This window comes from Anoplopoma fimbria, chromosome 20, assembly GCF_027596085.1.
Source record: "Anoplopoma fimbria isolate UVic2021 breed Golden Eagle Sablefish chromosome 20, Afim_UVic_2022, whole genome shotgun sequence".
NCBI classification, from domain to species: Eukaryota; Metazoa; Chordata; class Actinopteri; order Perciformes; family Anoplopomatidae; genus Anoplopoma; species Anoplopoma fimbria.
The window spans coordinates 6,650,469-6,665,900 of record NC_072468.1 but is presented as its reverse complement, the minus strand read 5'-3'; the positions used below and the strand labels follow the sequence as shown (position 1 = coordinate 6,665,900).

The following is a 15,432-nucleotide window of genomic DNA, read 5'->3' as shown; positions in this document are numbered from 1 at the left end:
AGTGTTGTGTAATGCACCAAGTATTTCCATGTATTCCTGTTGTATACTGTATTTCTTTCCATTATTAGCTTCCACATAGCTTTATATGATTATTTATTCATAATAAATGATCATTCTTCAGGATACAAACACAGCGGCAGCAACCCCCTGGTGGTAAGACAATGGCATTGTAATGGGACCTGGTACTATACTTTGCTAAATGTAGCAGTACTTTTTGAGATATTTAAGAGAAAACAAGAACACAAAATTAAGTTCTTAAACAAGGAATTTATTAGGATGATTTACAGAGTGATTAGAGTCAGTACATTTGAATTCATGGCATCATATCCAGCACTTAAACACCAAGTTATGGTGCAAATAAAAAACACAACAGCATAGAGAAGCTTGGTAGCTGTAAATAAATGCTACAGCTTTAGTTTATCCTTTCAATACAGTGGTGAAGTGTGAAGCAGAAGGGTGATATTTGAAGATTTTTCAGAGCAGCATTGTGGTAAAGTTTTGCAGTATTGAGCACTCCTTTGTGCTCTATTCCCCTATTTAGCTTCACATGCACCTTCAATGTCCAGTCTCCCTGATAGTTAGAAAGCTCCCACAAACCTGCAAAACCTACAAATTAAAGACAACTGATCATAGACTGACACACTATTCTATTGGCTTTGAATCAAGTATCATAAATGGTAACAGACTTCAGATTGAAAAGAGAGATGTAATACATGGAAGGAAACCTGTAAGTCCTACGGATATCAAGTCAAATACCTCCAATAGTCCATCAATTTATAAATGCATGGTGTAGACACAATACAGAGAAATACTTTTTTTTTCACCAAAATCATTTTAGAAAAGATATTCTTGTTAATGATTCCTGGCTGTTTTTGTAATTCAACACAGTTGTTTCAATTGTGATGTATTTCCTTGCTGAAGAAACTTGCAGCAACAAAGGGATGTGTAATATCATATCACTTTGGGAACAGTTAATGGGAACTTTAAATTCATACCCGATTGTTGAGGAACACACATTTTCCAGACCAACAAAATATGCACATAGCAGTAATTCATAATAATAATAATAATGATTGGCACTCAGAATGTGAGTTAGATAGACATGGTATAACAATGAGTTTCCAAGGGGCTTGATGGATAAAAACATGTCTATGTATTTAACATCTGCTGTGCATCCAATATGGATATCTCCTGAATGATCTTTGTGCATTTTCATCATTACACATTTTCATACAGTTAATTTAAAGCTAATGAGTCTTAAAGGCAGGGTTGGTAATAATGTTTGATATTTTTGTTGAAATTCACGTTACATCCTGACAGCTATCAATTAATCAAATGTTATAAAAAAAGAAAAGAAAAATCTGCTCATTTGATTGCTTCTGATTACTTGACACCAAAGTCTTCCACAAGCTGCAAGCTTTACAATTTTAAGCACTAACCATAGCCGTGTTCATTGTTTATGTTCATAATGATATTTCTGGGTAAGTGGCTTTGATGGGAGTCACTATTGCAGACTTGGTGACTTTCTTGCTAAATTTAGCAACTTTTGGAGCTAGTGCTGCTAGCAACTCTTATTTGAAAAAAAATTGGAAACACTGTTTTTCAGTTGGATAATTTTTTTCATCTAGCGTTCTCTTGCCAATATCTCAAGATTACCAACCCCAGCTTTAACTGGGGCTTTTGAAGTAAACTTAATATTTCTGCATGCTCAAAACCTGACTTGATATCCCTGTTTCTTTAAAGACTAAGATGAAGGGAGGAACTTTCAGATGTTGGACATTATCTTATTGGGGTTACCTCTCGTGTGTTTCCATAACATCCCAATTACGTTAAGATAATTACACAAAAAATACATGCATTTTCTATTTCTGATCGACATACTTTAAAAAAAATGTAAAGTCAAATGAAAAACACAAGGTTTGTCACTTCGTTTGAGACTGGAATTTTCCTCCAAATACAGCTTCTTCAGCTCTCTTGTGTTTCTGGACAATGACCTGCAGCTGCCAGTACTTGAGGTACACCCACATCAGGCTTCCATTCTTCCTCTTGTCCATGTTTAGCAGGTCCGCACAGTGCTTATCTCTCTTAAAAATATCCTTCAGGTCCGACTCTAGCTCCAGTTCCGCTCCGATGGGGTCTTTGACGACCTTAAGCAGCATGTTCTTCTCCATCTCCAGCCGCTGATCTCGAGGTTGGATGAGTGAACAGTAGGCATTCTGGCGCTCCACAAGCTGACCCTCTAGTTCCTTTAGAGTCGCGGTGGCTCGCCGGTGCCAGTTGTTCTCTCGTTCCAGGGCGTGATGCAGCACAGCCCCTGCAGCGCCAGACTTTACCTGCCTTTGCCTCTCTTCCTCCAAGGACTCGCGCTCCTTATTAGGGGGAAGACAGCGTTTTGGTTTACACAGGAGAGGCTACAGGTTTGAAGGGAACTATGCACAAAAGCGGTAATGGATTGCAAGTCAAGATTTTACCTGATTTAACTGTTTCCGTTCTTCCATTAGCTGCTGGCTCTGGGAGATCAGGGCCTGCTTGTAACCTTTGACCCTCTGTCTCTCCTTCTCTAGCTCCAGCTCTAGTGTAGCCACTGCCCTGCTCCTCTCTGTCAGTGTGTCCCGGTATCGTGCCTCCATCTCGCTTTTTATTGTGGACACGTCCTTGTCATACTGGTCTTTGACTGTCTGGATCTCCCTTTGAGACTCCCTGGTCCAGATCCAACCTGAAGGCATGGTCGGATTTGAAATATTTATTAGATATTTAGGTTGTTTCAACACCTAACTTTTTTGGTACGTTTGAAACCAAATCGCAATGCTTTTCCTTGGATAGTCCAGCTTGTTTGGGCTGGTGTGAAAACTGTCAATCAAACCCTGAATCGGATCAACAATCTGAACTGAGACCTCTTGAAAAAGTTTGGTCTAAGTCCGCCTCCAAACGGACTTTGGTGCTGATCATTTGTGAAAGCAACTGAACTAACAACAGTAATTAAGATAGCCGATATATATACGATTTCAAAAGCTTAACTACTAATTATTCCATCTGCTGATTGTGAAGTCTGTTAGGAAGCGATCTCATTCATCTGTATAATGTATATAAATAAAAAACGTATGCACATGAATGTGGTATTTTCCCTGGCTAACAGGTCAAGAGCTGTTAAAAGTGCTGTGTTTATATCCGACTCTGTGTACGTTGTCAATTCATAAAGTCCAAAAAAAAGTGTGTGAAAGCATCCCACAGTAATAGACCCCAAATCATTACTGAAGAAGATGCCTCATGCCTGCGTCCTGCAGTCTAATAACGCTTATAATCCGTTATTACTTTGTGAGCCCTCTGTGACACCAAATAACATTAATATACACATCAGAAGCATTCAAAATAAACTGCATAAACTTCTATCTGTCACCGGAATTTAATTTCCCCATGTGGGTCCTGATGATGCAGGATGACAATCGCTTACACTGTCCAATCAGCGAGTAACCGGTCAGTCTGTATGACCTCATGTTTACTCCTCTTGGTTCGTGTGAACAGGAACTGGACCAGAACTAAAATGCAATAATGTGTCATTCTTTGACTTGGTCCTGACCAAATGAACCCAACTACAGGTCTAAAAGCACACGGTTTGTGGTAAACTTGATGCCTTTGCGAATCCAGTTAAAAACTACTGTTTTATAAATTAGCATTTTGTTAAGAGTGTTGACAAATCCCCCAGTTAAATATCCAGATATTATTTTTTGTCATAATGACCAACCCAGTCCCAGGGAGGTGGTAATTAAAACTTTGGAAGAAGGAGGATATGTTTACTTATATTGTGTACCTCTGTCATATACAGTCTCATTAGAAAAGAGACAGTCCCAGTAAAGATGCATATTTTAAATGTATATATGACTGTATACTTCCTAGAGGGGTAGGCAGTAATTTGACATATCAAAGCAAACAAAACCTCAACACATTTCAGATATAAAGTGTGTATCCAACACAAACTCGACCAGCTTTGCAGGAGCACAGTCATTACCTATACATTCAGTAGCTTCTATGTTCTCCTATGTCTGTTGCCTAACCACAGACACACTCTTCACATGCCTTTGTGTAACTTACGAAACGCAGCCAGTCCCAGCATTGGGACCAGCAGGGCGTAGTTCCATTGGTTGCCATCACCGCCCCCCGCCCCCCTTCCTCTGGGGTCTGGTTGGATGTTCCATCTGGGGGGGTCATTCAAGTTGTTCATGGAGACTGCTGTCACACACATGCAGAGGAGACAAAAACATCAGCAATTATTGACTCCTTGGAACTTATTATGCAGTTTGTTTGGTTTTTTTTTTGCAACACAATCTGTAGTGTAATGATGTTTATCATTGAGTGCAAGTAACTCAGTGACAGAACCAACACGGTTACAAGGAGGCTTGGCTATAAAACATAACCAGACACGTATAAAGTTAATTGCGAAATCTCGTGTTTCAATAAACACTGAAGGTTCAAGTATCCATTGACTTTGCTTCACCAAATCACCGCGACAGGCAGTACAAATAAACCCACACCGGTCTGCACTGACATGGAAGTTTAACATACCAGCTAACCACAGACAAGGCTAGCTATGAGCTAACATGCTAGCTAGCGTTTAGCTTGCTGGCTCATGCTCGCTAGAGTATTTAATACATAAACATGACACGGGATTTAAGAGTTGTGTTAGTCCGACTACAAGTCGGCTTACGTCTGCTAAAAAAGATGGTGCTATGTCTCACCTTGAACGAAAAGTCTAGGTCACTTATACATTTGTTCCTGCACACCCTGCCTGCTTATACAATATTACGCTCCAGCGGTCCATTTTTACCGAATGGGGGTATTTCATGGACTGTTACTCGTATAGAGACCCCATTGGGTGTTGTAATTAAATGTTGTTTGTGTTTATCTAAATGCTTTGCAGCAATATGAATACTGTTTTCCAGTTTAAGACCGTTAAATAAGGTTTTTATTGTCATACCACTAGATCTAACACAGCAGACACCCCCGTTCTCGGAGAGTGGTTTGTCCCATTGCTACGGAATATTTCGCCCTCCACCGTAGCTCAGAATCGCTCCATCGTCTGACAACATGGCGAGTGTCCGTGTGGCTTCCCGACTCCTCTCCGAGAGGGTGCTATCTAAAACAAAAGCAGTGAGTATACTTATGTGGATACTAGATCTTCCATATACCTATATGTGATCTGATTGTGTGTGTCGACTGTTTTATTTTTTACGCTGAAAGGAGGGGTTTTGCTGCACAGCTTTCGTAACTCAGACTTGCGTAACCTATGTTATGTAGCTTAGGGTGGTTCAATGTGACACCACAAAGAAAGGCTATCATGCAAGTTCAACTCATTGTTATATTTCGCTGTGCCGTTTCTATTTGTTTCTCTTCATACATACCAAAGTACTGTTTTTAGTAAACTGTCAGCATACTTGTGGCATTCCTACATAGTTATAGAAGTCCCCTCAGATGCCCTTGTGGGAATCAGTTTTAGCCGCTGTGTGTTAGCTAGCAATGTGTTAAAGGATACAATGCAAACCTGTTCAAAGGCAACTGTACACTAAATGAATCTGAAGATGACACCATGGTTAATTAAAAACGTCCATCAATTACAAAGTGCGCTAGATTTCAGTGCTAAATGATTTCGGATATTAATGCTATAGTATAGATTGTTATGCAAGTGTTACAAGGAATATACATGCAAAGCTTATATCGGAATAAACATAGCAGTATATGCTTATCAGAAGAGTGTGTTTTCTATAGGTAAGCAACGATTGGGGGATTAAAGTGGCAATGGCGCTGCTCATGTTTGATTTCTCCATTAATATCTTTTTTTTTTTTTTTTTTTTTTTTTTTTTTTTTTTGTGCCAGGTCCCTGCTGCTGCACTTCAGGGATCCAGAAACTTTCACTTCTCTATCTATGGCAAGAAGACAAATGCCAAAGTATCAGATGCTGTGAGTTACATTTGCTCTTTTTTTTGGTTTGTTTTTAGCTTATCGTCCAAATCTTATTCTGTACGTATTTATTTTGCTTGTCTAACGTTTCTCCTTCATTGTTTTCAGATCTCTACGCAGTACCCAGTTGTGGATCATGAGTTTGATGCTGTGGTTGTAGGAGCTGGAGGAGCAGGACTCAGGGCAGCTTTTGGCCTGTCTGAGGCTGGCTTCAACACTGCATGCGTCACCAAGCTCTTCCCCACCAGGTCTCACACTGTCGCTGCACAGGTATAATAACCTATTTTACGTGTTCATTGTATGTTTCTGCAGAATTTCATCTGCATTTATTAGACTGGGCTTTAACAAACTCACAATAAAGATGTATTATGCAAATCCAAAGCTTCATAATCAATTGTATTAAATTACTGTGTATTAACCTGATCCACAGGGTGGGATCAATGCAGCTCTGGGGAACATGGAGGAGGATGACTGGAGGTGGCACTTCTACGATACAGTGAAGGGATCTGATTGGCTGGGAGACCAGGATGCTATTCACTACATGACAGAGCAGGCACCTGCAGCCGTAGTGGAGGTAAGGTCACACGTGCACATCAGTGGTTATGTTAGCTGACAGTCGCTGGCTTTTTGGCCCTAAAAGAGAATGTAAGTCATTAAATTAGAATATACAACATTCAATTTAGGGGGAAAAATGTTTCACTCACAAAGTACTTCCCAGTCCAGAATAGGAGATTGTGTTTCATAAGATGTGGATATAACCTTGTAATAGTTAACATGTTAATGCTGCATCTAAAAATGAAGAGATGGGCGAAGAAAGCAAACAGAAAACAAATGCACACAATAAACAGTAATCTTTTTGACTTAACACTATGTAGACGTATGTGTTAGGGGTGTAACAATACACAGAAGTCTCAGTTCGGCACAGGCCTTATCACTGGGCGATACAAAACGAGAACAAATACATGGACAGTTACAGTTAGTATGAGTGGTTTCAAGAAAATTAAGAGTTTTTTCAATGAAAACATTTTGATTCTGGCATCACAAAGGCTCTTTCCATATAAAAATATGAGACCACAGCAAATCTCAACATCATGCCGCTCTTTTCCAGCTGGAGAACTTTGGCATGCCGTTCAGCCGCACTGAAGATGGGAAGATCTACCAGAGGGCCTTTGGAGGTCAGAGTCTAAAGTTTGGAAAAGGAGGCCAGGCCCACCGCTGCTGCTGTGTGGCCGACAGGACAGGACACTCACTGCTGCATACACTTTATGGACGGGTGAGGCCACACACATGTTCACCATCATTACTTCTAACCAGCTTGTACATAAAATAGCATGGAGTACCCTTTAACCTTCTGTCTTCTGTTCAGTCCCTTCGTTACGACACCAGTTACTTTGTGGAGTACTTTGCCCTGGACCTGCTGATGGAAAATGGAGAGTGTAAAGGAGTGATTGCTCTCTGCATGGAGGACGGCTCTATTCACCGCTTCAGATCCCAGAATACCGTCATTGCTACTGGGTAGGTATACCATTCACTGTTGGCAAATAAAAAATAAAAAAAAGAACACATACTTTGTCTCCATTAAAACCCTTTACTTAACTTAACTGCCATAGCTGAGAGTCAATATGAGACAAAGCACAGAAGTGTATGAAAGTTTTAAATGAGTTATATCTTTCCTTCCAGGGGTTATGGAAGAACCTATTTCAGCTGCACATCCGCCCACACTAGTACAGGAGATGGCAATGCAATGGTGACCAGAGCTGGCCTGCCCTGCCAAGATTTGGAGTTTGTACAGTTCCATCCCACTGGTAAGAAACATAAACGTATTAACTTATTAAACTCAATCATAAAACTGTCCTCCTTCTGAAGCGCGAAGGCAGCAGAGTAAAAGCAGAATCTTATTTTGAAAGGCTACATAACAGCAGATACATACAAACATACATATGTGTACGTACGTACATACATACATACATACATACATACATACATACATACATACATACATACATACATACATACATACATACATACTTAAAGGACATGTCTAGATAATTTATTGCAATGCCAACTAGTTAATGTATTCTATCAACGACCGTTCAAAGTCCTTTGTTTTATTGTCTAGCTGTGAAGGTGTGATGAGACCATTAGTGTAAACTGTATTTCATTCTCAGTCTGCTTGTCCTCATGTGTGGTGGTTATTGCTGTTCTCTGTTCCTCTTTGCATTTTAATTTTACCACAGACATATGAAGAGAGACTGAGAAGTGTAAGCACCAATTACCTGGTTGTACAAGTTATTTAAGATAAGATAAGATAAGATAATCCTTTATTAGTCCCATGCAGCGGGAAATTTGCAGGCTTACAGCAGCATAGAGTTAAAGTGCACACAAGAGACATAGTAAAGAAAGACAAGATAAAAATAAAAATGAGAAATAAAAAATAAAAATAAAAAACAAGTATTATAAATAAGCAGTAAAAACAGTAGAAAAACACAATAACTGAAATATAATATTTACAGACAGAAAAAAAAAAAAACTATATTTCAACGCCTTTTGTCCCATTTACTATATGGGACAGTATTGCGTCTGTTTTATTTACACTCAGAGGTTTTTTAGGTTCATGAGTCAGTCTTGCATACATTTGTTCAGCTCCATAGTTCTGGGTTGATCCATGAGTCTGTTCAGGCCTCCCTGTTTACATTGATCTCCAAAACAGGCCGCTGTTGCATAGTGGTCATATTTATTTTGGTTCCTGCTGGACATTTGACACCAGACTCTTCAGTCACCCAGTGATGTAGGAGGTCTCCAACGGCTGAGCCACTGCAGAGTTTTCTCGTCTTTTTATCCAATGCATCAACTTTGCAAGTTATTGAACATAAATGCAAATTACCTTCTTTATACATGTCAAATATCTAAGGTATCCATAAAAGCCTTTGACTGTGTAGACTCGAGTATACCATCAAGTTGATTATGACTTTCTCATTAGTCAGCCAATAAAACTGACACTTTAATGTGAGTACACAACACTGAGCAACGGCTAATGAGAGCCAAAACCATAATATCAAATCTAATCACATCTAATTTAAGAACATAATAGAACAATAAATAACAGCTAAACAAGTAGTAGCTTAACAAGACTGAAGGGATTTTGTAAAATGCCCTTGGGATGTCAAGAATTTTATCTAAAAAAGATCTTGATCTCTAATTTATTCCTTTCTCTTACTAATGCATTGAATGAAATGAGCACTAAAAACAATTTAAGATTAAAAAGTTACAATTTTCTGGTGCGTAAATAAATAAAGTAAATAAAGCGCACATTTTAGTTTTTACAGAGACAATGTGTAGTCATAACAATAAAGCTTTGTGGACTTTATGTTAACAATGTTGACCTTATGCTTCATTGTGGTTAAAATCTATGACCTCTAAGTATTTTCATTGCAGAGATAACTGCTTTTTAATAGTTTACTATCAAATCATTCTTTTTATGTGTTCATCAACACATTGTTCCAGAGCAGATTAATGTCTATAAGTTACCTTGGCAACCCAGAGGAATAAGGCCCCCAACATTAAAACACAGTGGTTTTACTAAAAATGATTAAGCTCAAAGTAAGCTTACTTACTTACACAGCTACTTTGTGTCTGCAATATTTGTATTTACAAATAATAACTAAATTGTGTTCCTTTTTTTTTATCAAAGTGCGAGTCCCTTTTTAACATGTGAACCTTTACAGGGATCTACGGAGCTGGTTGTCTGATCACAGAGGGTTGCCGTGGTGAGGGAGGGATCCTCATCAACAGTGAGGGAGAGCGTTTCATGGAGCGCTATGCACCCAATGCCAAAGACCTGGCCTCCAGAGACGTGGTGTCCCGCTCCATGACCATTGAGATCAGAGAGGGCAGGTAAGAAAAAAAAAAATATATATATATATGTGTGTGTGTGTGTGTGTGTGAGAGAGAGAGATATAACTGTGCATGTAGTGATAATCAGTGCATACACTTACAGCTCATCTTTATTCGTGTGTGTCTTTGTCCCCTCAGGGGTGTTGGTCCAGACAAGGACCATGTGTACCTGCAGCTCCACCACCTGCCTCCCCAGCAGCTGGCCACAAGGCTGCCTGGTATCTCAGAGACGGCCATGATCTTTGCTGGAGTCGACGTCACTAAAGAGCCCATCCCTGTCCTGCCCACCGTTCATTACAATATGGGTGGAATACCCACAAACTACAAGGGACAGGTAGGTCATGTGTGCACAGTCACGTAGATACACACACATTTCCTCCTCACTGTCTTTTAAGTAATTCACCGATAAAGTTACACAGCTTTCATTTTTTCTCCTATCAGGTGATTACTCATGCCGATGGAAACGACAAGGTAGTTCCTGGACTGTATGCCTGCGGCGAATCGGCATGTGCCAGTGTCCACGGTGCAAACCGTCTGGGCGCTAACTCTCTGCTTGATCTGGTTGTGTTCGGCAGAGCCTGCGCCCTCACCATCGCCGAGGAGCACAAACCTGGTGAGGACCTCAGTTTATTAGTTTTATTAGAATGAAGAGTTTCTTTAGTTCTCGTTTGTTTGTCTCATATTTGAAACTACAATGTCTGTATCAATCAAAATAGATAAATATTAGATATCAAATAACACCACTACATTGTCAACATTTTAGTGCTTTACAGACGGGATAATATCTGACATCAGTGGTACATATAACGTTCTCGCTCCGCTGCTGACTCTAGTTTTGTCGTTTGCTCTTCAGGAGAGAAACTGTCCCCTCTGACGCCCAGTGCAGGAGAGGAGTCTGTGGCCAACCTGGACAAACTGAGGTTTGCCAACGGTAGCCTGAGAACCTCCGAGATCAGGCTCAACATGCAGAAGGTACACACAAAGACATGCACACAAACAAAATGAGGTCACTAACATTATTTGGACATGTGATTTGACAAAATTGTAGGTACACGTGATCAAACGCCACAAAAGCACAGATTAAGTTACTGTACATTAGATGCCGTTTTCTACAGACACTTCTATAGACATAAATCGTCCGTCTCTTTTTGCCTTCCCTTACAGACCATGCAGGCCCATGCTGCAGTGTTCCGTACTGGCTCCGTTCTGAAGGAGGGATGCGACAAGATGGACTCCATTTACCAGACCATGGATGACATCAAGACCTTTGACAGAGGTAATGCACCACTGTATGTGTGTGTGTGTGGGTGTCTGTCGGTTTACAGCTCCTTCTGCCTCTTTCTGCAAAGAAGTGCCATAGTATTTGTAGGTCTGAACCAAAACAAACAGCTCCTGAGGTATTGCTGTGAAGCACTGTTAGTGATAAAAAACCTTCCCGTCTTACTCCTCCAGGGATTGTGTGGAACACAGACCTGGTGGAAAGTTTGGAGCTGCAGAATCTGATGCTGAACGCCGTCCAGACCATCCACTCTGCTGAGCAGAGAAAGGAGAGCCGGGGAGCCCACGCCAGAGAAGACTTCAAGGTAAGTTGTACCAAACTTTATTTGTGTATATGCGTTTCTTTATCCATTGTTTTTGCAGTGATTGTTCCTCTGCTTCTCCATTCTGTCTGACAGTTCTCTGCTTACGTTAGATTTAGATCAATCACCCACTGTTTTCTCCTAACATTCATTCCATCTCTGGATCTGTTACTTTCCAAACTGACTTTGTATTTCTTTTTGTGTTTTTGGATAACTGCGTACATAACTTCTCACTCTGTATTGCAGCTGACATTATTTTTCTTTACTATATTCCAGGACCGTGTTGATGAGTATGACTACTCAAAGCCCCTGCAGGGTCAAGAGAAGGTGCCCTACGAGCAGCACTGGAGGAAACACACTATGTCCTACGTCGACCCTAAGACTGGAAAGGTACAATCCCACTCTGTGTGTGTGTGTTGTGACACTTACAGCAGGATTTAAGGCTGTTGTAGTAACCATTATAAACTAAGCAGACCTGAATGGTCAGTAATATATGATTCATCCATTGTTTTTGTCTAATCACAGGTGACCCTGGAGTACCGCCCTGTTATTGACCACTCTTTGGATGAGCAGGAATGTGCCGCCGTCCCTCCTGCCATCCGCTCATACTAAGAAGATCTCCTTTCCTCTCACCCCTTACAAGCAATTCACTCATTTATATGCTATTTATGAAGATGATATTTGGGACAAGCTATGCTTATGGTATAATGTATCCGTTTAAGATGTTTAAATACAAAACTGTCTTGTTTTCAAACTCCATCCCTTTGTCTCACCTTCCTTGTTCCGCTGTGTGTTTGGCCTTGATTTAATCTGTGTGCGGCAGAAAGATTTCAACATGCTTCTTGTGACCTCTCACACTGAGTGGATCCTGTATATATTATGAGGCACTCAAGACTAGTGGGTGACTTCTCAGCCTCCAGCTGAAGGACAAAAAAATATTTGCACCACTTTAGTTTGGCTTTCTGTGATAACGGCATACTCACATTTACCAAGTCTTGTGTTGCATTCTCCAATTATAACTTCTCTCCTTTCGCTTTCTAAAGTGAAGAAATGGTGGAAACGATTGCTATTTGAATTGCACATGTATAAGAAGCCAAAGAGGGAAGTTTTAAGTATGTAAATATTGCTTAAATGTACAATAAACATAACGAGTTATACTTAATGTACTTATTGAAGTATGAGGTAGTCTTTCCTCACTCAGTATGGCCTTCAGTCTTTGATGCTTTTTGTGATACTTCATGCTTGTGGTTCCAAAATACAAAGTAAATCATGTATTTCATGCTCAGGACATAATCAGCTGATAGACTTAATTGACCTTAAGTTATCTGTAGTTCTTAACTCCTAAGGTTAACCAAACTAAGCAGCTTGATGCGTGGATGTATTTAACCAAAATATGTTGTCACATCTGTTGGTACAATGGCTTCTTTATACATTTGTTGTTGCTATTGCCTTCTCTGAAAACACAAGATAAGTTCGAGTAAGGGTCAGTGATGTAAACAGAGCTTTTGAGGTTGCTGACCAGTGTTTTTCCAGAAGCAATGAATTGTTCTGGTCACCAACATCGGAGCCAGTTCTAAGTGGTTTAAGAGCACTTGACATAAGAGTGGTTTCCATTAAACAAAACTGTGTGGGATGTAGAATTGATGGGAAATATCAACTAACTGGAACTCCACAAATGACTTTTAAGGATGTACTCGGTGCTGTCACTTTACATATTGCGCAAATTGTACTGTACTGAATTGCTGAAGGGAGACTTCATTTATTTGCCTGTTTTTAAAGAGGTTTGACTTAAGTTTCTTCTGCCATTTGTACTTATTTGCATATGTTCAATAAAGTGTAGACTATACATAGAAACAAGAGCTTTTGGCTTGTCTTTGTCCAATGGACCCAAAACAGACACTTGCATATTTTAATGCTATGCAGTAATGGAGCCCTTTAAACAATCCTACAGTTACGTAACCACGTTGAGTTTTTATGTCAGACACACTTTCAATCGTGTACTTTTCTAGTTGTAATCACTTGCATGTTTATTAAGTCCAATGCTTTTTTATGGCCACTAAGAGGCAGCAGACAGCACATTGCTGAGCCAGAAGCACTGCAGCAGCATTACAGGGTGGTTCCTGAACAGCATTCGCATGAGTTGTCTATGGCTGCTCTCTTGTAATGGCTGTTTGTTTTCTTATGACAGCAATATTGCTGTTTAACATTATTAGCATAAGGGCAGTATTATGGTGAGCGATGCAGTCCTATAACAGCCCAGCTGTTTACCGTGTTTTTACCTTACTGGAAATTCTGCAGGAGGAAGTCGATAATCACTGAACAAACGATGAAGTAACCTGATCCCGTTTCATATCCTGACCAGCTGTGGAAGCCAAACCGAGAAAAGTCAGTGCTGAAGGGATTGAGGTAGTTGGCACCCTCCCTATTATCCCAAATGGAAGGATTGTTATGAGTAAAGAAAGGAAAAACAAATGTTTTTCCTTCATGCCACTCCCTGCATTGAATCAGCTACCAGCACCTGCATACTTTCTAAACAAGAGCAGCATGTGATGTTATCAACATCAAATGTAGGCACAGAAAATGGATGTTTGCAGCTTGCACTTGTCAAGGCACAACCCGTCGAATGGTTGGACAGTGATAAAGTCATATATTTTAGGTATGCATTATGGTTTATTATATGGATGTTTGAGCCTATGATAAATATACAGCACAGTTAAATGTGAAATAGAAGCTGCACACTGCCATAACATTTATAATGTAATGTATCCCACTGTAAAGTTAACGCTTTTCTTTAAAATAATTTTATGGTAGTTTTCTTATCAAAATACTTCTATTCTTCTCTTTCTCCATGAACTATACATACAACACATTATTGTACGTGAGAATGTTTGGCCTTCTCAAAATTCCTGTGTAGAGAAGCAACCACAAGACGGTTGAGCACGGTGGTTATACTCAAGAAAGCAACCAGCTACTTCACACATCAATGGAAAATATCAACGGCTGTAAATGTGTGAAACCTGTGCCACCGCAGCACATTGCTCCTCTTTCTCAAGCAATTCACAGAACCGGTTCTCCATCGTGCTGTCAGCCTGTGCTGCATCATTGAAAGTTAAATAACAGACATTGGCTGTTATTAATGGCTTCCATGCAGGGCAGATAATCATTAACCACAGACAACTGCACTTTCATTATAGTACTGAGTGGGGGAAGAAGAAAAATCTGATACATTTATAGGCTAAGCTCATTGGCAGTGCATGTCCCTACATGGGTTTTAAAAATATACAGAGTGCATAATAGGCAGCTGTGCAAACACAACTTAAATACAAAACACTAATTATGATGAATCCGCCATTAAACTAGATGAAATCAAAAGGAAAGCCACATGATCCCAAATGAATACATGCCTGATTATGCTTCAAAAAGCTCTTTCAACAAATAATCCCAGTTGTGATCCATTTTCAGTTCAGTGGTTAAATCAAAGTTTCCCTGAAAAAAGAAATCAACATGCCCAGGTTGTCACAACATGTTGATCTGGTTGCATTACTTCATCATATCAAAAAAGAGAAAATTTGTTTGAGTAGTCAGTGCATAGGCCAGATGCTCATATCTGGTCACAAACAAAAAGGTCTCACCCTGGTTAGTTTGATTGCAAAAACTCTAGTTACAAAAAAACAATAAGGAGCATCTGAAAGTAAATTGAGCCCAGCCAGATGTCTGGTGTTATACAAGCAGTAAATTGATGATCAAAAAATATAAACAGAGTCAGTGCTGTGAGCCTAACAGTGGTAACCATGGAGATTTATGACATGACTGCCGAGAACCATGTAGGGATTATAGAGGAAACGCTGCAGCTGATTAGGCCACTTATGTAGGAGGAGAAAGTTATAAGAATATAAACTAATTATGCCAGTATTATTCAGTCTAATTCTTGAAGGACATCTAATTGTGTCCAAGGAAACAAGGAGGGAGGGGCTGAGAGAGCAGGAAATATTTACCGAAACAGCCT

The 15,432-nt window shown here is 39.9% G+C and overlaps 2 protein-coding genes across 3 annotated transcripts; one reads left to right on the top strand and one right to left on the bottom strand.

Moving 5' to 3' along the window:
• Window positions 1-256: 256 nt before the first annotated feature.
• On the bottom strand, window positions 257-4,786 carry LOC129109364 (coiled-coil domain-containing protein 127-like). Of its 2 annotated transcripts, none has more exons than XM_054621400.1 (4): window positions 4,734-4,786; window positions 4,090-4,227; window positions 2,472-2,716; window positions 257-2,369 (listed from the first exon to the last, which is right to left on the bottom strand). In XM_054621400.1, the coding sequence occupies exons 2-4, from the start codon at window positions 4,217-4,219 to the stop codon at window positions 1,923-1,925; spliced, it is 822 nt and encodes a 273-aa protein (XP_054477375.1). In that variant the 5' UTR covers window positions 4,220-4,227; window positions 4,734-4,786; the 3' UTR covers window positions 257-1,922. The 2 variants fall into 2 exon arrangements, with proteins under 2 accessions (XP_054477375.1, XP_054477376.1); XM_054621401.1 differs by having other exon boundaries at window positions 4,090-4,224.
• A 202-nt stretch (window positions 4,787-4,988) lies between these two features.
• On the top strand, window positions 4,989-12,583 carry sdha (succinate dehydrogenase complex, subunit A, flavoprotein (Fp)). Its single transcript, XM_054621399.1, has 15 exons — window positions 4,989-5,145; window positions 5,869-5,952; window positions 6,061-6,222; window positions 6,383-6,526; window positions 7,061-7,225; window positions 7,319-7,467; window positions 7,633-7,757; window positions 9,678-9,846; window positions 9,985-10,180; window positions 10,288-10,459; window positions 10,700-10,818; window positions 11,011-11,122; window positions 11,299-11,429; window positions 11,703-11,816; window positions 11,952-12,583. Exons 1-15 carry the CDS (start codon window positions 5,083-5,085, stop codon window positions 12,036-12,038), a joined length of 1,992 nt encoding a protein of 663 aa, XP_054477374.1. The 5' UTR covers window positions 4,989-5,082; the 3' UTR covers window positions 12,039-12,583.
• The last annotated feature ends 2,849 nt before the right edge of the window (window positions 12,584-15,432 follow it).